The sequence below is a fragment of the Canis lupus genome, chromosome 8, assembly GCF_003254725.2.
Source record: "Canis lupus dingo isolate Sandy chromosome 8, ASM325472v2, whole genome shotgun sequence".
NCBI classification, from domain to species: Eukaryota; Metazoa; Chordata; class Mammalia; order Carnivora; family Canidae; genus Canis; species Canis lupus.
Window position 1 is genome coordinate 36418942 of NC_064250.1, and position 25455 is coordinate 36444396.

The following is a 25455-nucleotide window of genomic DNA, read 5'->3' on the forward strand; positions in this document are numbered from 1 at the left end:
ACTTCAGAGAGATGCCCCTCTCCCACAAGGCCTCAGGTTCACCACATGCAGTCCAGTAGGACTTTTGGCAGTGAAAATGAACCTTGGAGTGGTTTCGTGGCTCCCAGTCATTTGTGCCTTCAAAAGTTCTAAAGAGTGTGTGGGATGACAATCAGATTTTATGAAATAGAATTTTATTTCAAAAGAGTTCATGTTTGTTGTATTTGGCCTAATTATTCTCCACTCCATGGATGGGATGGCTTGTCAAAACTCACTCTGGTGAGACAGAGCAGGTCTCCAGGCCTGCCCACCTCTGAGCCTGGAATGTGAATTTCCCTGCTAGGCACTGAGCCAGCTTCCTATTTACTTAAAGACACTGAGCATCTCAGGAGGAAAACAGAAGTTGTGATGCAAGTTTTGGCTGCAAAGCACGTTAAGGTTGCCTAACGTGTTTGAAAACAAAACAAAACAAAACAAAGCACATGTGATCTGGAAAATTTCTCCAAGCTTGGGTTGGTTTAAGGTACAAAAGGATTAAATAGTCTTCTTTTTTTTTTTTTTTTTTTTAAGTGCTTTTAACTCAGTCCTAAGGAAACTGAGTCCTAAGGAAAAAAGAGACAGTGCAAACAGCGAGGAAACCCCCTCCCTGTGTGCTCTGATTATAAAGTGCAGGGCAAGTCTGTACCTGGGCAGAGTGCAATCTGAGAGCTCTTTTTTCCTGTCTGGGGTACTTATCAAGAGAATGTGACAGTGAAAGTCATTTGAAGCCATGGTACCCCTAGTCCCTGTTTTCTTAACCAAACATCTTTCAAATTCCCAGGTGTGTATGAGTGTGTTTTTGTGCTTTTTAAACAAAAAGAGGCCCCTGAGCAAAAGAATACAGAAGAGGGAAGAGGAAAGTTTAGTTAAAATGAACCACATAGGAGGGGCTTCTGAGACATCTGGGATATAGAGGTGAACTCGTTCCCAGTGCTATGAGATTAGGAAAAGATTGAGGTGCAGTCCCAGATTGCTTTGGGAAGAAGGAGAGAGGCATTTCACCTTGATTTAGGATTTGGGGGATGCCACTTAGGTTCTGAGACAGATAGGATAAGTCTAATTTAACTAGTCAGAGGGGAGAAAAAGAGGATAGAGCATTCCAGGAGGGGTGGAAGGCAGGAGCGAAGGCATTAAGGGATGACCACCACAGTGGATAGCTGCAAGTAGTTTCTTCCTAAATCCTTCAGGCTAGAAGGAATCACCTGGAAAATTCATCGGTCCTGTTATTACTATGGCAAGAGCTGTTGGGGGCGGGCGGGGGGGGGGGGGCAGGATTCAATTCAAGAAATATTAAAAATACAAGTGAGCTGACCTTTTAACCACTCTTCATAGTATTAAGGGTTTAAAAAAAGTAAATTCTTGATAATTAGACCCCTGGGGAAATTTAATTTGCATCTAGATGTGATAAGTGTTTAGTAATTCAATACAGATTTTGCACTGGCTAGTATTGAGCTAGGTCTCAGGCTGGTGATAACATATGCTAGATATAATGTGATCATTAGGCCAAATTTTATCATCTGCCCAGCAAAGGAAAATTAAAATCTGATCTTTTTGTTATTACTAAATGGCTTCTGGAAATAATGCAGAAGAGAGCTGTATAAGAGAGTGACTTATGTTCATGTGTGATCCTTATCCAGGATTTTAAGAAATTCAGGAATATTGATTATGTTGCTATCCCCATAGAACTGAGAACAGTGATATAAGTATCTTCTTGAGACAGATGGGAAACCTGAGAATGAAAATAATTAGGCTAATTGCCAAAGGTTTTACACATACACATCCCAAAATAAGAACTGAAGCAGGTAGAATTTTAACTGTGCCAGAGCCTCTGAAAGTATTGGTGTCTTAACCAAATTCATTTTCTCTATTTCTGCATTTCATTCCTTGAGGTTTCTGATGTAAACCCTAATTTTTACTGTTAAGCAGAAAGTAGCAATTGATATCTCTATACCATATATTCTCCCTAGCATTTTTATAGAAAAAACAATCCTAGAAGTTGAATTGCTGAATTTAAAAAAATGTACATTTACAGCTTTGACAGGTATTGTCAAATTGGTCTCAAAATATATATATTCTTGAAATAGCTGCATGTGTTAAATGCTACCATGGGCTCCGTTCTGTGCTGAACGCTTTCATTGCAATACCTCTTTCAGTCTTTGGAAAAACCTATGAGAAAAAAAGCGTTACCTGGTTTTATGGATGGGAAGACTGAGGCTTTGCAGGGTAGACACAGCCAGAAGGTGGCAGAGCAGGACTGGAGCCCAGTTAAACTCCTACCAGCAGAGGGGAGGTGCCTATTTCCCCATTCCCTTGTAAGCATAGGCACATTAGCAATCCTTATAAACATCTACCAATTTAAGTAAAATGTCATTTACCTCCTGATTTTTATATGTCCGTCTTTGATAGGATTGGACATCTGGTATGTTTATTGTCTGTCTGCATTTATAGTTTTATAAATTGCCTGTTCACCTCCTCTGCCCCATTTTTACTAGTTTGTTCATCCCTTTTTATTATTAATTTCTACATATTATAAATAGTAACCCTTTGTCATATTTTGCAAATCCCTTTCCCCCCCGTTTGTTGTGTTTAACTTTCTGGTTTAACACACTGGTTTCTGTGTTTTTTGTCAAATAGAACTTTAAATTCCTTAAATTGGGGGTACCTGCGTGCCTTAGTGGTTGAGCGTCTGCCTTCAGTTCAGGGAGTGATCTCGGGGTCCCAGGATTGAGTCCCACATCGGGCTCCCTGCATGGAGCCTGCTTCTACCTCTGCTTCTGTCTCTGCCTGTGTTTCTCATGAAAAATAAATACAATATTTTAAAAAATCTACAAACATTAAAAAAATAAATTCCTTAAATTGCAGGTTTGTGAGTCTTCTATGGCTTTAGAGTATTGTTACCCTTATCCCATCCTAGGAGTATATATTTTTTCCCTTATTTTTCCATAACTTCCTCCTTAACATTTACCTGAGGTTATTTTGGTATAAGGAGTGAGATAAAGATATTTTCTAAAAGGCTAACTAGTTGTCTAAACGCTATTCATAATCTCTCATTTCCCATTAATTTGAACTATGTTCTCTTTAAGAAAAATTGATTCCTAGTTTTGGACTTTTCTTGAGGTGATAGCATGCTGTTTTAGTCACTGTAACTTTGTTTTATCATGTAGGACAAGTCTTCCCTCATTAGAATTTTTGGACGGTTTTTAAATATCTATGGTTTTGGGGATCCCTGGGTGGCTTAACCGTTTGGTGCCTGCCTTTGGCCCAGGGCGTGATCCTGGAGTCCCGGGATCGAGTTCCGCGTCGGGCTCCTGGCATGGAGCCTGCTTCTCCCTCTGCTTGTGTCTCTGCCTCTCTCTCTCTCTCTCTCTCTCTCTATGTCTATCATGAATGAATGAATGAATGAATGAATGAATGAATGAATAAATAAATCTTTAAAAAAATCATGACCAGGTGCAGCACTAAGTATTTTATTTCTTTTTTTATTTTTGAAGATTTTATTTATTTATTTGAGGGAGAAAGGGGGGTGGAGCACAGAGATAATGGGAGAAGCATACTCCCCACTGAGCAGAAAGCCCAATGCAGGGCTTGATCCCAGAATCCTGAGATCATGACCTGAGCCAAAGGCAGACATTTAACCAACTGAACCACCCAGGTGCACAATATTTAATTTCTTTAAAAAAGCATATGTATTAATATATGTCACTTAAAAATTTATTGTTTTGCTACTTGATTTGCTTTGTAATCATATATATGTGTGTGTGTGTGTGTGTGTGTGTGTGTGTATTTATTTAAGATTATAAAGCTTTACTCTGAGAAGGGATCTATAAGTTTCACTAGGCTAAGGAGTCCATGACATGAAAAATGATTACTAACCCCCGATTTATTTTTTCTGATATATCTTCAGATATATCCATCATATCTTTTAGTCCTAGAATTGTATCACATAGTTCCCTTCAAAAAACAGGGCGCTTCTTTGCTTCTCTATTCTGAAACAGGTTTAAATGTTAATATCATCTTGTTTTTAAAGGCTGCAAATAATTTACCCATGAAACCATCTGGGCCTGGCTGATTTTCAAGAGGCAGTCCATAGAAAATCTTACCAATTTTTTTTCTGAATAAATCCACCTGTTTGGTTTATGTAGCTCTTATTCAGTTAGTTTGGGCCATTTGTGTTTTCACAGAAATCTATTTCTTCCAGGTTTTGAAATTTATTAGCAGATTATTTTTGTGTTACTCCTTAAGTTTTCTTTGCATTGAAGTGATTAATTGAAAAGCTTTATTGAAGAAGTAATCTTTTATTAATCACAAATCTCTGCACACATTGCAAAAGTTCTAGTATAATTATGTGGAAGAAATAATTTACTGTTTTTAGATGGGGCGCAGTTTTGATTCTTCAAACTAGGAGCCACTACTTCTAAAAATGTGAAGTTGGAAAAGGAACTTTGCCCCAAGTCCGGGTTAATTTCTGCCCATTCCGGACATGGTGTTGGGGACTGATGCTTTGGGCCAGTACCCTCATTGTGCTGCTGCTGTTCCCTCCTTCTATTTGTGAGGATGGCAGAATGAAAGGTGAATAATGAGAAATCTGTGTTACCTACTGGTATTTATAGCCAGTCAATGGCCCCGAGGCCCCACACAGCTGGATAGGAGCTAGAAGACCAGGTTGATATCTCATACTGGAACATTAGAACCCTGGGGAACCTATGGTCTGTGCCAGAGCCACTGGTCCAAGATAGCCAGGTATAATTAAGCAGTCGGTAATCTCAGAGTTCATTTAGGTCCGACCCTTACAAATTAAGAGTCCTAAGGTCCCTAGGAAGCATGATGATGTTCTGGGGTATTTTGTATCTTCAATAAAGAAGAAACAATGTGGAGAGTATTTGAGCTATTATGCTTTCTTATACATTAGATACAGCTAGATTCATTTGCACATTAATCTTTTTTCCTCTCTTTTAATGTACAGCCACTCTCCAGAGAGACCGAATCTTCAAACATTTTACCAGGAAGCGCCAAAGGGCTATGCGAAGGCGAGTCCACCAGATCAATGGACACAAGTTTATGGCCACGTACCTGAGGCAGCCCACCTACTGCTCTCACTGCAGGGAGTTTATCTGGTATGAGGTTCCCTGGCTTCTCTCTTCCTAGGAGCTTCTTTCTATAATCAAGACCTCCTCTGGTTGTGTGTAGTTTCATAGGAAGCATGATTATGAAGAATTGTTTTAGGATCTGATTTTTGCTTTTTATTCTAATATATTGATCCAGCAATTTTAATTCCCAATAAAAAAGAATCTAAATTTACAGATCCAAGTTTTAGATGTTATTTCTTCTTCCAATCATTTGGGGAAAGGTGCTAATGAATCATTAACTGGTTAAGAGGCACTAATTAGGGAGACTAATCAATCAATATATAGATAATAAATTGGATAATCAGCCACTGAGTAAGAGAGAAAAAAACAACAGTATTGCTTTAAAAAAAGTATGACTTATGTGATAGGTTACAGAAATTAATTATTGTAAGTACAGTGAGCATACAGTGTATGTGGCCAAAGGTAATAACTTATAGTGATTGCATACTATAATCCTTGGTATTAAGGAATTGCAATAATTAACAGTTGAGAAATTCTAGATAAATTGGGGCAATATCTTACTATACGTGTGACTGAAGCTTAAGCCTCAGTGGCAAATCTATACTGTAAAATAAATTTGTTAATTGCTATCATCATTTAGAGCCAACATTAAACACATTTATTTGGAAAGGGAAGAAGGAAACGATCCCTTACACACATCCAAAAATGTACACATACATGCCCATCTCTGAAGGAGAAAAGACATATGAGTATCTATAGCATAAAAGGAAATCCTTGTTTTTGTTGCAAACTTTAGTCATTTTGTTTAAGTCAAAAGCACTTGGTTCAAAGTAAATTTTTTTAAGTTATCAATCATGAGTTTGTGGTTTGGTTGTGTGTGTGTGTGTGTGTGTGTGTGTGTGAGATTACTTTGGTTTAAAAGTACCTGCTACCTTTTAGCAGTCAGAGTCCAGGGTTAGTGTTTCTGGCATTTTACATTAAGAATAGAGTCTTGTCTAAACCAAATACCTTAAACTAGCTGTTGATATGATGCCTACAAATGTGCCATCACAATTCTAGTCTTCAGAAAGAAACAGTTCCTGCTGTGATAATTGAACAAATCAAAAGTGTTGGCCACTTTGAGCCCATTTTCCACTTTTGTGGGATCTGTATTCTCTAGTTAGGTGTTGTCCACCTCTCTCCTTGTGGTTTTCCTGACCTGAAAGATCTGCCACTCTTCATTTCATGTCACATCATTCTGCCTCCCTCCTTTCTGTGACTTGCCTACCCTTGTGGGCATTTGTGGTGACAACCTGGGACCTCAACTAACGTTCTCAGTGGAAACTTTTTTTGATAATTTCACTAAATTTTTTTCCACCAAGAAAACATTAACTCCCACTCAACTAGCCTTCGCTTGCACATTCTCTCTTTCTTTCTCACTCTCACACACACACCCGTATACACAGGCACACACACACAATATAATATTAATGTATGTTACATATATATGGTTAAGAGTATATACTCTGGCATTCAGTCTCATCACCAACTAAATGTGTGAACCTAGATAAGGTATATAATCCATCAATATTTCCTTATTTGTAAAATAAAGATAATTTTTTTGCTTACATTATGAATTTTTATATAGATCTTAAAATGCTAGGTGCCATTCTAAGCATTTTACATTATCACCTCTTTCTATCTTCATGACAACCCTATGAAGTAGGTACTGTGGTCATTAACTGCCCTTCATAGATGAAGAAACTATGGTTCAAAGGAATTAATGATGTGTCCCAAATCATGCCTAGGCCGTTTGGTTTCAGAGTCTGTGCTGTGAGCCTTCCTGTTATGCCTGCTACCTCGCATGGCTTTTGCGAGGATTAAATGAGATGCTATATGTCAGCAATGTGGCTTGGTTCCTGGCACATCTCCAGGCTTAATAAACTATGGTCTGTGTTAAATGAGAATGGGGATAATGTCATCACTGCCCAGAGAATATCCTAGGGGAGAGACCAAGATGACAGCTGTGGGCCTGACGGGCATCTTGTGGCAGCACTTCTGTGCCTCACCCCTTGTTGAACTCTAAGGTCTGATGGGGGCACAAAGAAGAGGGAGGGAGCCTCAGGCCAGGCAGCTTCTGTAGGCTCAGCTGTTTACTTCACAACCTGTGGATCTTTATGAGTATGTGAGTGCAAATGTCAAAGGTGGAGTGATCCTTCAGGCTGAGGCTCAGTCATAAGACCAGATGAGGACATGGGGTTTGCCATAGAGGGAGGTGGGTGGAATGAGGATCGCCAATATCCACCTGTGTATATCACTGGAGCATTCTGGTCATCAGGTGACTTCCTCTGTCTTTGTGGTAACAAGAGCTCAGAAAGCACCTCATCTTTGCTTCTTCTCTGAAATTATGCTTTTCATAAAGGAGCAAAGGATGGCATGCATTTGTTTTCCTTAAGTACTATGACTACAGGAGGACTGTGGCTGAAATAGACTGATGATGACTTTTTTCTCTGTTGTCTTGAACAGGGGAGTATTCGGGAAACAGGGTTATCAATGTCAAGGTAAGAAAACATTTTAAAAACTATGTTTAATCTTGTTCCTATGTTAAAAACTGATTATACTAAGAGGAGACAGATACATTTCATTAATATTGTGATAAATAACTCTGCAGGTCAAATGAGACCCCCCTATAGAATTGCAACTTTTTAGTGTGGTTTAAATTTTGGCTACGTTTTATTTTTTTTTTATTTTTATTTTTTAATTTTTATTTATTTATGATAGTCACAGAGAGAGAGAGAGAGAGGCAGAGACACAGGCAGAGGGAGAAGCAGGCTCCATGCACCGGGAGCCTGACGTGGGATTCGATCCCGGGTCTCCAGGATCGCGCCCTGGGCCAAAGGCAGGCGCTAAACCACTGCGCCACCCAGGGATCCCAAGGGGCTCAATTGGCTACGTTTTAGATAGCATAGAAGGAATATTTTTATTTCTAAAGCTGAGATACCTAATAAAGTTTGTTTAAAGTTTTGCCTCTGCAATAACATGAAAACACTGAAAGGTAATGCCATATTGTGAGCAGTACCCTTAAATCTTGAAGCTAAATTTTTGTCTTTTACAACCCTGTTGTTAATAGGGGTGAGAAGTGGCACAGTGTTGTCTCTTAACCTACATAGGGAATAGAAGCTATTATCCCAGTTGCTTTTTGATTTTCTAATTTTAAAAAATGTGAGAAATGTTCAAAGTTAATATGTTAATAATCTTGTAAGTTATTATGCATTAAATTTATTTTGACTTTCACAATTCTAAGATAAAACCAATTTACTAGTGTTCCAAATGGGAGGAGTTAAAGAAGGCTCTTACTCAGATTTAGCCAGACTGGATTGGTTTGTCTTTTATTTGGACTATCTTTGTTGTTGGCTTGAGCATCATCACACAATACATAGGGTACCTATCTTCTTGATTTGCACTCTACAGATGATTGGTAAAATAGCACTACCTCTCCTGGAGTGGTAGCCTCCATGTCAGTAAGGAAATCCTGCCTTCTCTTCTGGAGAAGGTGAGGTAAGAACATTCTTTCCTTTAGAATGGTATAGGACATACTCTTGGATATAATTTTCACTTTAACATGTATGAGCAATTCTATTGGGTTCTCAAATTTAGAAAAAATAGAATATATAATCAATAAGACTTTAATTGACTTTATGCTATTAATCTTAGTCCCAAATGAGAACATAGTTCACATATAAGAATTGATATTACTTTTTGGTCCCTCTCCAGCACAGGGACATGTCCTGCAGTCAACTCTGATCTGTCTTATGCTTTTAGTGCAGGATATTTGATGGACTGATTCTCAGTGGGCCACTTGTTGTTGAAAGAACAGGAAAGAATGTTGATCAGGAGATATGAAGACCCCAATATGTTCACATCTTGTTAAGGGACATAAAACCAAATACTTGGTTTGAGAAGGGTATACCATGCTAACACTAATCAATAGACAAGGCTGACTTCAGATTGAAGAGGCATTATGTAATGATAAAGGGGCCCGTTTTTCAAGAAGACCTAATAATCCTTAACATGTAGGCACCTAACAATAGAGAGTCAAAATACGTGAGGCAAAAACTGATAGAACTGTGAGGATATATAGACAAATCTTTTGTTACAGTTGGAGACTTCAATATCTCAGTAGCTGATAGGTCCAGCAGGCAGAAAATCTGTAAGGATATCACAGTTTGATTAAATTGACATTTATAGACTACCTCACCTAACAATAGCAGAATACGCATTGTTCTCAAGCTCGCAAGGAATATTTATCAGTATAGACCATATTCTGGCCCATGATATAAGCCTTAACAAATTTAAAAGAATAGAAGTCAGTAAAGAAATAGAATCATAAAACGTTTCTTTTCAGACCACAGTGGAATTAAAGTACACGTGAATCACAGAAAGATAGCTGGAAAGCCCCCCAAATATTTAGAGATTAAACAACACATTTGAAATAACACACAGATAAAAGAAGACTCAAGAAAAAATAATAAATGTTTCAAACCAAATGAAAATAAAAGTACATTTTATCAAAATTTTGGGATGCAGCAAAGGCAGTACTCAGAGGAAAGTTTATAGCATTAAATGCATACATTAAAAAGGAAGGACCTAAAATCAGTATCTAAGTTTTCATCTTTAAGGAAATTAGATAAAGGAGAGAAGCTTAAAGTAAGCAGAAAAAATAAGATTAAAGCATAAATCAGTAAAATTGAAATTAGGAAAACAATAGAGAAAATCCACCAAATAAAAAGCTGATTCTTTAAAAAGTTCAATAAAATTGGTAAACTTCTAGCCAAGCTAATGACAAAAATAACCAAACCTCAGATGCTTCAGAATATAAGATTTTTCTATGTGAGGGATGGTTTGGAGATCCCCTCATCTAAAAAGGCAAATTCTCTGGGAACTTTCAATTTGGTTCCCCTGCCAATTAAGCCTGCTGAAAGCTAGATTTGTTTTAAAGTATATTACTATTTGCTGACATGTCATCAGTGTTTATGTACTTAATCCTAAAAACCTCTACATGTCTTGAAAGATCTAAAAAATAACATGTATTTTCATACTGCTCCATTGTAATTGCTCATCTTTTAATGGCAAACTGAACTCTGTCTGCCCTATGTCAGTTATCCAGATGGAAATGGGGGAAAAAATGTTTGAAAGTTCTAAGTATTCAAATAGTTGATTGAGTCATTCTGCAAATATTTAATGAGTGCCTACTTTGTTCAAGGCATCATGCTGCCTGGGAAGTCTAAGGCCATTGGAGGCTATGTGTGGAAGAGTTGACACTGGGGGGCAGGCTAAGGGTTGTAAGAGAACCAAGGAGAGAGAGATAGTTTGGTCTAGAAGGGGAACCAAGGATAGTATATTTTCATGGAAGAGACATTTCTCAAGTGTGTCTTATCATAAACATAAGTAGTTAGACAATAGACAAAGAGAATGTCCTAGGAATTGAGTAAGACACGGTCAGTGTGTGGGGAAGAGCAAAGGCTTACTCCAGGAAGAGCAGCCAGTCTAGTTTCTCCAGGAACAAAGAGTGCCCAGAAAAGAAAGGTAACAGGAAGCTTGGGGTAGCTTCCAGAAGGCCTGAAACCCACCTGGGAAATTTGAACTCAACTCACTGGCCGCGAGAGGCTATTGAAGGTTTAGATCGTGGGGCAAGGTGACCAGGATTATATCGTGAGAGGATTCCTGTGGTGGTGAGTGCAGGTGTTATTAAAGACAGAAAGGATGAAGTAGGCTCAAGATGTGAGTGCGAATAGTTTGGATGTGAGCAGAGGCATGAGTTAGGGTAAGGGTATTGATTATGGGAGGGGTGGGTGCCCTGGATGCCCGTGTGTGGGCCAGACACCCAAATCAAGTCACCTTGGCATGGTATAGCCCTTGTTGACTCTATTAGGACTGGCTGACCGTGAGCCTCTAATGAATGTGTAACCATGCATTTAATTCCCTAGTGTGCACCTGTGTTGTCCATAAACGCTGCCATCATCTAATTGTTACAGCCTGCACTTGCCAGAACAATATTAACAAAATGGATTCAAAGGTAAGAAGATCGTAGTTTGCTAATTAAGTGCCTGCACAAGCTTATTTGCACATCAATTCTATTCTGTCTGTCTGTCTCTCTCTCTCTATTTTTCTCACTCCATCCCTTTTCTACTTCCCTTCCACACTCCTTGAGGTGAATGGTGATATCAGAATTGAATTTTCTCTCCTTTTTATTTTATGGTATTTTTATTTCTCTGCTTGTGTAGCATGACCTGTCCCTGAGTTGATCCCATTAGTGACCAGCTGGTCACAAGCTCTCAGCATCAGTTTTTCTAATTTGGAGAGAGTTTTGGAGGGCTTAAAAGATCCCTGAGGTTGGCATCAAATGACTAGTATTTGAATGCAGAATCCAGCCTCTGCCAGCTAACCTCTCTGTCAGTCTCAGTCTTAAAATGTGATTTCTATTTCCTTCACATGACTTTTGTGAGGCTTACGCAAGATAGAACTGATGTGAAAAGTATTTGTTAACTGTCAGTTGTGCCTCCTCAATAAGGTGACTGTTAGCCCCCTCCGGTGTCTTCCAAAATTTCAGGGAGGATGCGCTTCTATATATAAAGGTTTGAATCTTGTTCTTGTCACTCACATTGCATTCAGCCGGGCTGGGCACAATCTAAATGTGGGGATAGAAAGCAGATGGAGTACTGCTGACAGTGAGTGGTGGATTTGCAGAAGCATGGGAGAGTCTGACTTTGAGCTCAGTATTGCTTGCAGCACACAGATAGGACGACTGCTCAAGAGCACGTGCAGAGGTACGTGCTACTGCTTTTATGAGAAAGAGACCAGCAAAGTTTCAAGAGGAGTTATAATTGCTGCACTCCTTGTCACATGTGAATCTGCTGTTGTTTCAAATTGTGACATAGGGATGCCTGGGTGGCTCAGCGGTTGAGCGCATCTGCCTTTGGCTCAGGGCATGATCCTGGAGTACCAGGATCGAGTCCCACATCGGGCTCCCTGCATGGAGCCTGCTTCTCCCTCCGCCTATGTCTCTGCCTTTCTCTTTCTGTGTCTCTCATGACTAAATATATAAAATCTTTAAAAACAAACAAACAAAACCAAATTGTGACATAGACCATAGAGCATATGCCTAGTCTGATTATGTGCTGGAAGCAGTTGGTGAGATTAAAGCAGGACCTTTGCACTCAGATTGTAAAATGCAAATGCTGGGCAAAGCCACTAGGAAGCCACTAGAGTGTCACCATGGAATGAATTCCTTCTGTGGTTCCATGCCCTTTGGATGCCACCCTCTCCTCCCAGGTCCCCACCAATACAATATCTGGAAAAGCCTGTGGTGTTAGCAAGTGTATTTGGTCTATAAGAGACCTGTTTAATCCTGAAGTTAAAAGGTTCTAGGAAATAGACATGGGTGTGAGGGAGTTGTCAAGGAGAGAAATACAGCCTGAATATAAAGATGATAAAAAGGTCATTTATCACCATTTATCTCCCCAAATGGTGAACCATCTGATGCACACTACACCCCTTCTTTTTAGTCTTATTGGTTAGAAAATGTGCTCAGCCTGGCGAGGAAGGCCTGAGTACAGTGAAATAATCTACCTAGCTCAGGTGTCATGGTAACACTGCATTTGGGGGCCTCCTGTTACAGTTTCTACAAAAGATGTTGGTGTGTCATTCTAGCTCTTGTGCTTCTATTTCCCTTTTACAGATTGCTGAACAGAGGTTCGGAATCAACATCCCACACAAGTTCAGTATTCACAACTACAAAGTACCAACATTCTGCGATCACTGTGGCTCGCTGCTCTGGGGGATAATGCGACAAGGACTTCAGTGTAAAAGTGAGATGCTAGGGTGCTGGGTACCCACTTCATGAAAGCACCAAGCTACAAGCTTTCGGAATCCTATAGGCTCAGCCTCTGACCTAGGATCGATGGTTTGAGGCACTTTGTGAATTATATCTTAGTAGTCTGTGCTTATGTGTTCCTGGTCAGGCATGTAAAGAGAGCTACATCTGGTCTAAAAGATTTCCTAAATGTCTATTCAGCCAGTTGTTAAACTCAGTGTTCTGTGTAGCTGGCTGTCATCTGTTTAGTGCTTAGGGCCTGCTAGTTGCTGCATATTTTAATAGATATTTGAAAGAGGAAAAAATGGGATCTTGGTCAGAAACGGAAGGTGGTAGGAGGTGAGGTGGCCGAAGGAGAGGCTTCGGTTATGAGTAAGAACTGGCAGGAGAGTAGGTCCAGCGACCTCACCAGAAATAAGCAGGAATCGAGTAAAAGCACAAGAAAAGCTGCCCTGGGTCTTTTCCTCAAAGAGGTGGATAGAGATTGGAGAGGTAGGTGGGGTGAAGGATGCTTGAGCTTTGGCCATGGACTTGTGCTTCAGTAACTCTGCCCAATGGAGCTTGAGTTGGGAACTTTGGCCTTAGCAAAGGGTCTGAGAGTAAGGTGTGATTCCTGTCCTGTTAGGAGCTGGGGAGTTTCAAGTTGTCTCCCACTGAGTGTTGCCATGACAGTCTGGCTGTCATGGGGTGCAGTCCCCTGCAGAAATACAGGTGAATTTCAGCCTGAAGCTCTAGATAAATCCTGAGTCACTGGGGGAGGCAGAGTTGATGTCATTGCAGCCAGACAACTTCCATCAAGTGTTTGGACTCACCAAGCCTGCTCTGCCAACATAAAGGGACTAGTCACCTGTCTTTAGGAGGGGCAAATTTTAAAAATCTCTTTAGAACGTTATTTAATAATTCTTTTTTCCTAGAAACATGAAATAATTCTTTTTCAACCAAAACAGCAACCAGCTCATGTGTAGCTTTGGTTCAGGCACTGCTTGATCTGAAGTTGGATGGTGACCCCTAGGTGTGGCTTTCATTGCAAAAGTCACTTTCTGCTTTTGTATAGTTGTTGCTGTCACGCAGGGCCAGGTGTGGGGCTCATCTGCATTGTTCTTGTCCCTCGTGGCCTGAGGGTAGCACACACACAATGATCCATCTCCTGTAATTTTTGCTTTTATTGTCACATGGTCCTTTAGAGAGGGCACTGCAGGTGTGCTTCTCTGTACTGGCTTTCACCATGAAGCTAATGAAGCTTAAGCCTCAGGGTGCCTTCCCTGCAAGGGTATCTTCCAGAACTCTCCACTTGATTGGATATTCTTTCTCTAAAAGAGAGCACCCTAAATTACATAAATCCAGACCCCACAGAGCCTGGATCTGTGCATGCTTCCAACGATGGGTTGACACTCCTGATGCAGGAATATGTTGCCTGTGGTTTGAGTTCTGCCTCCCAATCAGCAGGGCCCCAGTAAAGAAACTGTGTCAGAACTTTCTGCTGATTAGACCTTGGGTCCCTTCATCCTCCCAGGTCAGTTACCTCTGCACCAGGAACTTAGCTTGCTCTTCTCTCCTCTTCCAACTGCCATTTACTTTGACCTTTAAAAAAGTTGCTTCTCTCCCCCGTGAAGTAGTTAGAAGCACAGGCTGCAAGCACTGAGAACCACAGCCCCACAGGATGCTGTACCCTGTGCTGTGAGGGCCACCCAACCACAACAATATTCAGAAAGAGAGCTTTAGAGGTTTTTCTCTCAGAAACACCGTTTCCATCCTGTCTGAACAGCAATCTATATGTGGCATTTAGATTGCTACCTTTTATTGAGGGATACAGGCAAAAGCATAGAGTCAATTGACATGATGCCTTGTTAATTGACTGAAACTTCACTGGGATGAGCATTTTGATTTCTGTATTGAATCATGCTGTTAAATCGGCTTTGACTACTACATATCATTTAGATGAATGTCTTTCATCAAGTCACGGTGAAAAAGTGGATTTGAAATTTATTATTTATCAGTGTGCCAGGCTTTCTGCTTCTGCATAAAATGGAAATGGGAAAGATGTCAGAGTTTGTTTGGAGTGTGAATTCAGTTTAATGAGAAGATGGCATTGTGCAGCCTGTACAATTCCTCTGTCATCATCTTTCAGGTTATTAAAGTTCTTTTTTGCAGTGTATGTTGAATTGGCACCTTCCTGAATGTGGATTCTCTTCTCTTCCCCCCCTCCAGTATGTAAGATGAATGTCCACATTCGATGTCAGGCGAACGTGGCACCTAACTGTGGTGTAAATGCAGTGGAGCTAGCCAAGACCCTGGCAGGAATGGGCCTCCAGCCCGGAAATATTTCTCCAACCTCGGTGAGACTTTGCTTTTTGCAATGTATTGCAATTTAGACGTTGTTCAGATGTGGCAAGTCCAAATGAGTGCATGTGGCATAAGCAAAGTTCCTAATCTCAGCAAACACAATAATCAAGATTTATTGTATTTTTTAAGAGCATTTTGTTCCACCAAGAAGATTCTGTATACAGTTATATGACATGAAATAACAAGCATGCAGATATAGCAGGAAGCAGAAGAAGGATTTTTTTTTTTTTTTTTTTAATTAGCTTCCTGTGGTCTGGTACAGCCCTGGAGTCCAGGGCCCTGGGTTTTCCTTTTAGCTGGGGCCCCTGCAGTATAGTTGACTAGCAACTCTGGAGTTGCTTCCTCCCCTCTAACGGGGTTGAACTTGAAGATCTTTGAGGTTCTCCACAGCTCTGGAGTCTAGCTGTTCTGCAGTTTTTGTTTATGGATTGTGAATTTATCTCTCAAGCTCAGCGACAATCAGGAGTTCCTTCCTCTTGGCTCTTGGGAGTGGGTGGGGTTGTCAGTTGCCGTGGGCATGTTTTGTCTTACAGCCTCCCTGAGTCACCTCCACTTGCTGTGACCGTTAGAGCCTCAACTGCTTCCCAGACTCATGTCCTATTGCTGCCTTCCTGGCTGGGCCTGCAGAGCACTGGGAAAGAGCCATGGCTACTGTTGTGGTTTGTGAAAGGTTTAGCTTGATATCCGGTTTAGGAAAATTCTAGACTTAACTGTTAAATGTTTCTGGGTACTTAGGAAGGGAAGCACCATCACTGTCACTGTTGGGTTATCCAGAAACGTCCATAATCACCACCCTGTTTCCTTGTTATGGGTAGATTAGGGACTTGGACTGAGATTATATTCCTTTATTTCAGGAAAGTGTTAGCAATGTCTGATGTTTAGCCCATGGATGGACAGGTGGGATGCTGATGCCATGAGGGGGATTTCTAGTGCATGGGACAACTGTTCCGAAGGGCATAGATTAAGGAATTCAGCCTGCACCAGGGCTCCTAAAATGTAATGGGAATAAGACAGACCAAGTGGCACAATAGGCAGTGCCATTTGTCATTTGTCCCTTGAACCAAGTATCTTTAATGTTATGATATTTAAAAGTGAAAAAACCAAAATTACCTGTTATTTGACAGTACGACACGAAAAAGAATCTTAAGTCTATCAAAAGAGAAGAATGGGTTAAAACAAAAGATTGAGAAATACTGGCTTAGAGTTTTCTAGCTAATACCAGCCCAACCAGGGGAAGTATTTAAGTGGAGGAAGTGAGATTCAAGCTAGTTAAGTTTTTTTATCTTGCAATATTTATGATCAGACATCTGGGGGAGAAACTACTAAAAGCAATTGGATTTTTAAGATGATCCATTTTATATCCATAATCACTGTTTTATTGGATTGAGTAAGTAAAATCCTTGTAGCTTCAAGCAATTGCACAGTTGTTGTTTATTGAAAACATTGCTTAGAAGTTGCTCCAGATAAGCCGGGGGTTTTCAGCTAAATAGGTCAAGAGCTTCAGAATGTTAGACTTTTGATCTGTTGTCTAGTGGTAGTTTGTCTTATAAATGTCCCACGATGGACATCTGCAAGTCATCTTGCCTTTGTGTAGATCCCTCCCTGTGACAGGGCTTGTACCATTGAGATGGGGTGGGTTACCCACTGAGGAGGCCACACCTACTTCTGGTTCAGTATGGTGAGACTGGAGCTCTCATTGTGCTGGTGATCAGCGTTTCTGGAGGGCCAGTTGACAGTGTATCAGAAGTCTTCAAGATTTACATTTTGTACCAAAAGATTGCATTTCCAGAAAGCTAAGAAAATAGATAATGCTCATGATCATGATGATAATGACAGCAGCTCAGCTCATGTGTATTGAATGTGCCAGGCACCAATCTAAGTGCTTTATGTGCTTTTATTCATTCCTCATAATAATTTGTGTGGCAGAGGCTATAACATCTTCTTTGTTAGAAGAAACTGAGGCACAGAGACAACGGGTAGGTAACTTGCTCAAAATTACAGGATCAGGTTACTGAGCTGTGATTTGAACCCAGGCAGCTTGCTTGAGCACCTAGATTCTTGATCACCCTGCTTTAAAGATTTGCATGCAAGGATTTTCATGATGGTAGTATTTAAACTGGCCAAAATGGGAGATAACCTATGTTTCTGATAGCAGGGGAATTAATGAATAAACTGTGATATATCCATAAAACAGAATATTGGACAGCCCTTAAAACTCATGTTCTTGAAGGATATGGAGAATACACATGACAAAGTGTTAAATGAAAATGTGTGTTATCCCTATCAAAAAAAAAAAGAGAAAATGTGTGTTATGAAACAACAATTTTATTATATTTTTTAAAAGTGTAAAGCTAGGTATGTGTGTATGTACAATTGCTTTTATTTTTTTTGAAGACGGCTGATGAGAGGTATTTAAAATTTTATCCTTCATACATTCATTCATTATCCTAGTTATATTAATTTACTTCTCTTATATAATTTAAAATATTGTGTAATAAATATTGCTTCATTCATTCACATCCTGGTATGGATCCTTGGATAAAATGTGAAAACCGCTCTTTGAATGAAGTGGACACCAGGTGGCGCTCTTGGAATCTGACCATCCTGTGGAAAGCCACTTGTAAGCCACTGGAGGGACCAGACTAAGGCGTTCGTGTTTTATACACGCCCGTTTGAGTTCACACTGAAACTCTCTGTGGCTTAGATATATTTTAAAATGTTTCTTTCTCAAATACAGTAAGCACATATCAGGAGCTGGTACTGAGGTAGTTTTGAATGGCAGAACTTTATCACATATCAAGCTGAAATGATCTTTCCCCACCTGTTGTGTTGAGAGTTGAGGCAGCATATAAGGTCTTCTCCATCCATAAATGCTTCATGCCCATGCTGTGACCTCTGACTCCATGTTTTCCTACTTCTCTTTGCAGAAGCTCGTTTCCAGGTCAACTCTAAGACGACAGGGGAGGGAAAACACCAAAGAGGGAAATGGGATCGGAGTTAATTCTTCCAGCCGACTTGGTATCGACAACTTTGAGTTCATCCGAGTGTTGGGGAAGGGGAGCTTCGGGAAGGTGAGTCTTGATAGGTGTCTGGGTTAAAGTAAATATCCTACATGTATGTCATTTGAGTGTGCATGTACATACAGCATGCTCATACTTCCCAAGTGCCAGGCCCTTTTTGTCCCCCATGTGTTCCCACACCCTAAGAATCTCCAGAGTTCTCATGCCTGTGCTCCCTTCTCTTGCTTTGCCATAGGTGATGCTTGCAAGAATAAAAGAAACAGGAGAGCTCTATGCTGTGAAGGTGCTGAAGAAGGACGTGATCTTGCAGGATGATGATGTGGAATGCACGATGACGGAAAAAAGGATCCTATCTTTGGCTCGCAACCACCCCTTCCTCACACAGTTGTTCTGCTGCTTTCAAACACCTGTAAGTAGCACTCCCATTTACCACCTCAATGGCCTCATTTCTTAAAGAGATGGGACAATGAGATGTTGAAGATTTCATAAAGCAATGCATCAAAGTTTTGAGGGATGAACTCTCATTGTAGGGCCATGTGGAGATAACTTCTCATGGCCAGTAACTTCTCATGACCTCTGGAAGAAAGTTGAAACCAATGAACTAACTGCTTACTGTCATGTTGTTCTAGAGAAGGATCATCTTGAGGTTGAAAAGGTCTTCGTATATAAGCTTTCTCTAGCAGAGTGAAGGATACAGAAGTCTAAGAACAGAGTAAATGTCATGGACTGCTTATCTTGGTGACTTTGACCTTAGCTTTACCCCTAAATGCTGAACTAGTTATGACCTGGGCACAAAAGTTCAGATCAGGGTTAAGTCCTGAGAAACTTAATTTGTAAAGTCTCAAGGCATTGCTCCTTGCCTCAATCAGGGATCCTTTGCTTGATTTCTGTGAACCGATCCTGGGATTCAAGTCTGTCTACTCTATTATGGTACCCAGTTTGGAACACTTTTGGCTGCAGTTAACAGAATACCCAAGAGTCATGTATGTAATAAATAGAAAGGATGGGTTTAGCTCGTTTTACAACCCCTTTTTTCTTGAAGTCTGGCAGTGACAAGGCTAGTGTTGGATTAGTTGTTCAATGACATGCGGCATCTCTTCCCCATGGGGTCTCAAGTTATTTACCGTAGTCCTCAACTTCACACCTCATGTGAAGGCATCTGAAGCAGGAAGCATAAGGACAGAGGCACAAAGACATCATGGGCCACTCTCCTTTAATCAAGAAAGAAAAAATCACCTGCTCACCCTTAGCTGCAAAGGATACTGGAAGAGCAAATATCTAGCAAAGATAAGTAGGTTTACCCTGGTTGACTCCCACTAACGTTGACTCATCCCCTGGGACATGGCACTCTGCTGTCTCTTTAGCGTCAGGCTTGGAACTTGGCTTCTGTCTTCAACAAACAGGAGAGATGGCTCCTGAGAAGGCACCCAGAGAGTCTGCCACAGATGTTTCAGAACCTTCTTGAAATCAGAAGGCATTTTGGGAAAGAGAACCCGGGACACACTCCTTATCTCTGCTACCATCAGGGCCGTGGGAGGTGTGGGAGGAGAACAGGGACATCCCAGCTGTACTGGGATACTGCAGTGCATTTCTAGGGAAAATAGGACAGCTAAGCTTGGACCAGAAGGGTGAGTTAGAATGATGAGGCAACGAAAATGAAGGTGAACGTTCCATCTAGAGGAGCAGCATATGCACAGGTGTAGCGGTTAGTGAAGGTGTGAGGTGTAAATAAAGCTCAGCATGCTTGAAGAATGGAGGCTTGCCGGGGGGTGGTTGTGGAGAGAACTGTTGGGGCAGAGGTGACTGGGCCCAGCCGTGAAGGGCCTTGAAGGCTCTGTTAAGGAGCTGAGATTTTATTTTTATTTTATTTTATTTTTTTTAGGAGCTGAGATTTTAGTCTAAGAGCAAACGTAAGAAATTTAAGCAGAGGAATGACATCAGATTGTATTTTTTAACTATGAAAAAAAGCTAACTTTCTGCAATGGGTAATAGAAGCATTCTCTAAATATCCATATCCTTTTTCTGAAAGAAACAGTTACTACTAATTTGATGCGTAGCCTTTTGAAAAAATTTTATTTTACTTTTTATTTTATTTTTTAAAAGATTTTATTTATTTATTCATGAAAGACGCAGAGAGAGAGAGAGTGTGTCAGAGATGTAGGCAGAGGGAGAAGCAGGCTCCAGGCAGGGAGCCTGATATGGGACTCAATCCTGAGACCGCAGATCACGCCCTGAGCCATGGACAGGTGCTCAACTGCTGAGCCATGCAGACGTCCCTTGAAAAAATTTTTAAAACATGAAAACATACACCCATAAACATATATGCATCTGTATTTTCTTAAAAACACAAGTGGTAGTATACATCACCTTCTACATCACATTCTACACCTTATTTTTTTAATGTAATAATATATCTTGGAGATTGTGTCATATTTGTATATATCTAGCTGCCTCATTTTTAAAAATAGCTGCATAGTATTCCATTTTAAGACCATGACATAATTTATTTAACTTGTTTCCTATTGTTATGTATTTAGGTTGTACCTACTCTTTTATTCCAATCAATGTTGTGTTGAGTCCCCTTGTATCTTTACATATTGTTCTATTATTTTTATATGACACGCAACCGGAAGTGGTATTGCCTGGCCTATGCTATGTGCATTGAAAATTGTGACTGAGTCCAATCAGCTTCTTCTCCATAGCAGTTAAAGATAGCTAACATTTTATCACCTGTATGCCAGGCACTGTCCTAAGTGTCTATGAGCATTTTCTCATTAAATCCTTAGAGTAGCCCCAGTAAGGTAGCACCACTCCCATTTTCTGGATAAGGAGACTGAGGCCTAAAGAAATTTAACTTCTAAGAGACAGAGGTTTTGACCCCAGGAAGTCTGACTGTAGAGCCCAGACTCTTCTCTCTTGCTTGCCTGTATTTCTAAATTCAGATTTCCAAGCCATGTGTGAGGCCTCTTTTCCCCACTATCCCATCATACCATGCAACCTATCATGTCAGTGATTGGACAGATTTGAAAAATGGTTTCTTCAGAGTTCTCATTGGCATACTTCTGAGTGAGGCTGAGCATTCACAGGTGTTTAAGCAGCTTGCTCTTTCTTTTTTATTTTTTTTTAAGATTTTGTTTGTTTATTCATGAGAGACACAGAAAGAGAGGCAGAGACACAGGCAGAGGGAGAAGCAAGCTCCCTACAGGGAGCCTGTTGGGGGACTCAATCCTGGGACACCTCCCCTCCCCGCCCCCCATCATGACCTGAGCCACCCAGGTGTCCCAGTTTAAGTGTCTCTTAAACGAAGAACACATCTATGCTGTTAAGGACCACTTGCAGCCTGGAGAAGGGGCAGGCTGGGGAAGGCTAGAAGCTGGGCAACATGAGGATGTACTACATGCACTTCCCATGCTGATCATGCATCTGGGAAGGAGCTGGGGCATCAGCTAATGGCTTCATAGGTCCTGGTTGCCCCTGCACTCCTTTCTCCTCATGGTCTGGACTCCAGGGGGCCATATGCTCCTCACCTCACCTTGGTTCATTTAAAGGGCCCCAAAGCCCACACTACCCCTGCTGCCTTGCCTGATTCTGGACTGCCCATCTCTGCACTCCAGGGTTCCTTTGGAGCTCTGGTCTCTGTTTCCTGTAGAATACTTGAAATTCAATTTCCTGTGCTCTGTGCTTTCTTTGCCTACAGAAGGCCCTCCCCCAGCCTCACTTTCTCATCCAGCTCTTATCTCAGAGGGGAATGGGGTAGCAGCTGAGGCTTGAAAACACCTTTGTCAAGAGGGTTGATACCAGTTGTCTGCCTGCATTTCAAGATTGAGCCTCAGGATTATACCATGAATCAGGCAGCCAGACAGGGTTACACCCAGATCATCTGTTCAGGGCCTGAGCCAAAGAGTGGATGGTTTTCTGTGACGTTAAGTTAGATGATCCTTACTGGCTGATAACCTTTGAATCAGACCGTTGACAGGCAGTTAGTGAACTTAGTCTGGTAGTGCAGTGGCTGTTGTTTCAAGGTACTCTAATGAAAAAATAAAGAAGTATCTCACACTGAACTCCAGAGGACTTTTGCCTGCAAAGGGAAATCCCCATGATTCTGTAGAACTGTCTAAGGTCACCACAATTAGATTGTATTATGGTAGAGTAGAACAAGACCTAAACCCGGAACAGATTGAGAGCCATATGAAAGTAGCATAAGCAGTGCTGAGTTTTCTAGAAAAATACGAATTATACCATATAACAAATTATTATTATGAATTATTACCATATAACAAATTATTATTATTATTTACCATATAACAAATATAACACAATTTCTACAGCGTTTAGCAGGTGTTAAGCGCTGGCTCGCCTTTCCCTAGCGGTAGTTTCATGTGCGGCCACAAGGTGGCGGTCGTTACTGCAAGGTGGTTTTATTTCTCCACCAGCGATAGGAACAGAACTGGGAGTTAGAATTTGTGTTTTACAGTAGATGTCTCCAAAGCAAAGGATAAGAGGAATTCTCACCTGCCCTAAGTCTAGATGATAAAGTAGAGAGAACCAACTTAAAGAATCAAGTGAATTTTCTCATGCTGAACTAGAGATACGCAATTTTCATTTTGATACAGTTTATACCTTCTCTCCGGTTTGCAAAGTATCAGCCTCCATAATATGCATGGCATTTATTTTCTGTGCATCTGTCAGAAATCCCCAATAACAATCCCCACTTGCTGTTGAAAAACTAACAATACAGAATAGAAATGTTAATTACAAAAGGAATTACAGCAGTTACATTACTCTGTAGCTGCTACTCTGTTTGGCAGGCCATGGCCTCTAAAATGAGATGCTAATCCGTGTGTTATGCTGAACTGTCAAGGTCGGCATTTAGGAGTGAGCTGAGGTGAGGTATTAGGGTCACACTCAGCTATTTGCAAAGTATCATCTCATTATTCATTATAAAAACCCTTAGAGAACTGTTACTCCTCTCATGCCCAGCCCTGGGGAGTGGGTAACTTGCAGAAGGTCGTTGGACTGTAAGTAGGGGAGACAAGGTTCATCTCTGGGTCAGGCTGACCCTGGAGGCAGCTCTGTGCTGTGACCCACCAGTGCCCATGTCACTGATTCAGCGTCTGCTTCAGCACCTCCCATCTGTCTCGGCTCCCCTCTAGCCTGCTGCTATGGAAGGGGCATTGCCCTTGGACATGGAAGAACCGAGTTCTTCCAACTTTGTTTTCCTTGAGCTGGCATGAGCCTACCTTAAAATAGTTTTGAGCTTTAAAGTTCTCATGGTTAAAATGAAAGCAAGATTGTAGTGAGGACCAAAGGAGAGAAGACAGAAATGCTTTGTACATGCGGAACACTATTCAAAAGTAAAACTCACTGCTGTGATGACCACTTCCTTCTTTACACCAAAGAAAAATGTCCTGGGGTTTCCCAGGGCCAGCACAGACTCCATAGGGAAGGGTAGGAAATACCCCAAAAGTAGGAATTTTGAAGACACACTTGTTCTTAGCAAAAACAAAAATAAATAAATAAATTTCAAATTGGTGGATAATCTATCAAGTTTGCTTCATAGGATTATGAGCTCATAAATTACCGCCTCCAGTTCTTTCATGATAATGCACGCTACTTGCAAATATATAATTAAATCACCATCCTCATACATTTGCCATAGTATTATGAATCGTAATAGTTTGTGAATAATTTGATAATCTGGATCAGGATTCATAAAAATGTTCGTACTCTGACATCTGCTGATTTTATTTCTGAAACTAGCCGAAATAATAAAATAAACGTTACACATAAAGATGTTTAATTTTCAGGTGCGCTATTTATAATAGGAAAATATCGGGAACAACTTCAGCATTCAGCAGTAGGATTTGACTATTAAGTAGTAGACCATTGGATGGAGATTTTCAGCCAGTAAAGTGGTAACGAATATTACACTGTGGAACGATACGGTGTTAGACACCGTCATAAGCACCTAACATGTATTATTTGCTGCTTGCATTTTTTACAACAGCCCTTTAGGACAGGTGTGATTATTATCTTCATTTTGCTGAGTTGATAAAGCGCTGAGGAGTTAAGTCACTTGCTTAAAATCTGATACACTAAATGGTGGAACTAGGAAGTTAGAGCCCAGGAAATAATACAGGATTTATGAGGATTAGTGGCATGTATCCATATCAGGTTCTGTCCAAGACGGTGAATTGGCAAACCTAGCCCATCCAAAAAAAGCCTGGAAGGAAATTTTGCCAAATAAACTGCCAGGGGATGACGAAGGTAGTGACAAGATGGATGGTTTTTCTTCTTTGTTCTATTTGCTGGTTTTGGTAGTGAGACTATATTTCTTTAACAATGGGGGTGGGGAGGAGTGAGGCTTTGCTAAGCCAGGGTGGAGGAGGGGAGGGTCCCTGTTGGGGGGCAGGCCTAGTGATCACAGCCTGCCCTGCTCTTCCAGGTTAAATTCACTTCACAGTCCTTTCATCTTCATCAGTGGCTCTTGTGTCAGCAGCTGAGCCTCCTGGCATTTACAGCCTGGAATCCAGGCCTCCCTTCCCCCCACCCCTCCCCCACCTGCAGCTCAGGGAGGGGGGTTTGGGGGGTGCTGTCCACTGGCTGTCCTCCTGGAGCCTCAGCTGAGTGTGGAGGGAGGGAAGAACAAAGACAGGGCAGTAGCAGGAGGGGGAGTGGCAAAGTAAATACTGGTCAGATGCTTTAGTCTTTGTTCAGAGACCCAGTTTATTGAGGCAAAAATTTCCATTTCGAAGACCTAAGACACACTGTGTCTGGTGCCCAAGAACTGCCTGTCATCTGCAGGACCCAGGCCCAGGTCAGAGAGATGAGCCATGGCGGAGCCTCTCTTTTTGGGAATGTTCCAGTGTGTGTTTGCAGTCTGCCTTCAGGTGGGCCCCAGAATGCACGGTCCCTTCCTTTACAGGGACAGAAGCCTGGTGTTCTGGAGTTCTACCCCCAGCCAGCCTCTGCCCATCCGTCTTTCCTCAGGACATCTGGGCTGCTGCGGAGGGCTGGGGGAGGGAGTTCCTCAGGGTGTCAGCCTACCCAGGTTGTCCACAAAGCAGTGCAGCTGGAGTTCTGGCAGGGACATAGCTTTCCAGAGGAAGCCACTCCTCAAATGGTGGTCAGAAAT

The 25455-nt window shown here is 41.2% G+C and overlaps 1 protein-coding gene across 1 annotated transcript in view; it reads left to right on the plus strand.

Moving 5' to 3' along the window:
- Positions 1 to 25455, plus strand: part of PRKCH (protein kinase C eta) — a 233676-nt gene that overhangs the window by 111844 nt on the left and 96377 nt on the right. Inside the window, exons 3-9 of the mRNA XM_025442644.3 lie at positions 4982 to 5132; positions 7611 to 7645; positions 11072 to 11160; positions 12823 to 12952; positions 15166 to 15293; positions 18228 to 18371; positions 18556 to 18729. Of these exons, the coding sequence (XP_025298429.1) occupies positions 4982 to 5132; positions 7611 to 7645; positions 11072 to 11160; positions 12823 to 12952; positions 15166 to 15293; positions 18228 to 18371; positions 18556 to 18729 (851 nt within the window). The remainder of the gene's footprint in view (positions 1 to 4981; positions 5133 to 7610; positions 7646 to 11071; positions 11161 to 12822; positions 12953 to 15165; positions 15294 to 18227; positions 18372 to 18555; positions 18730 to 25455) is intronic.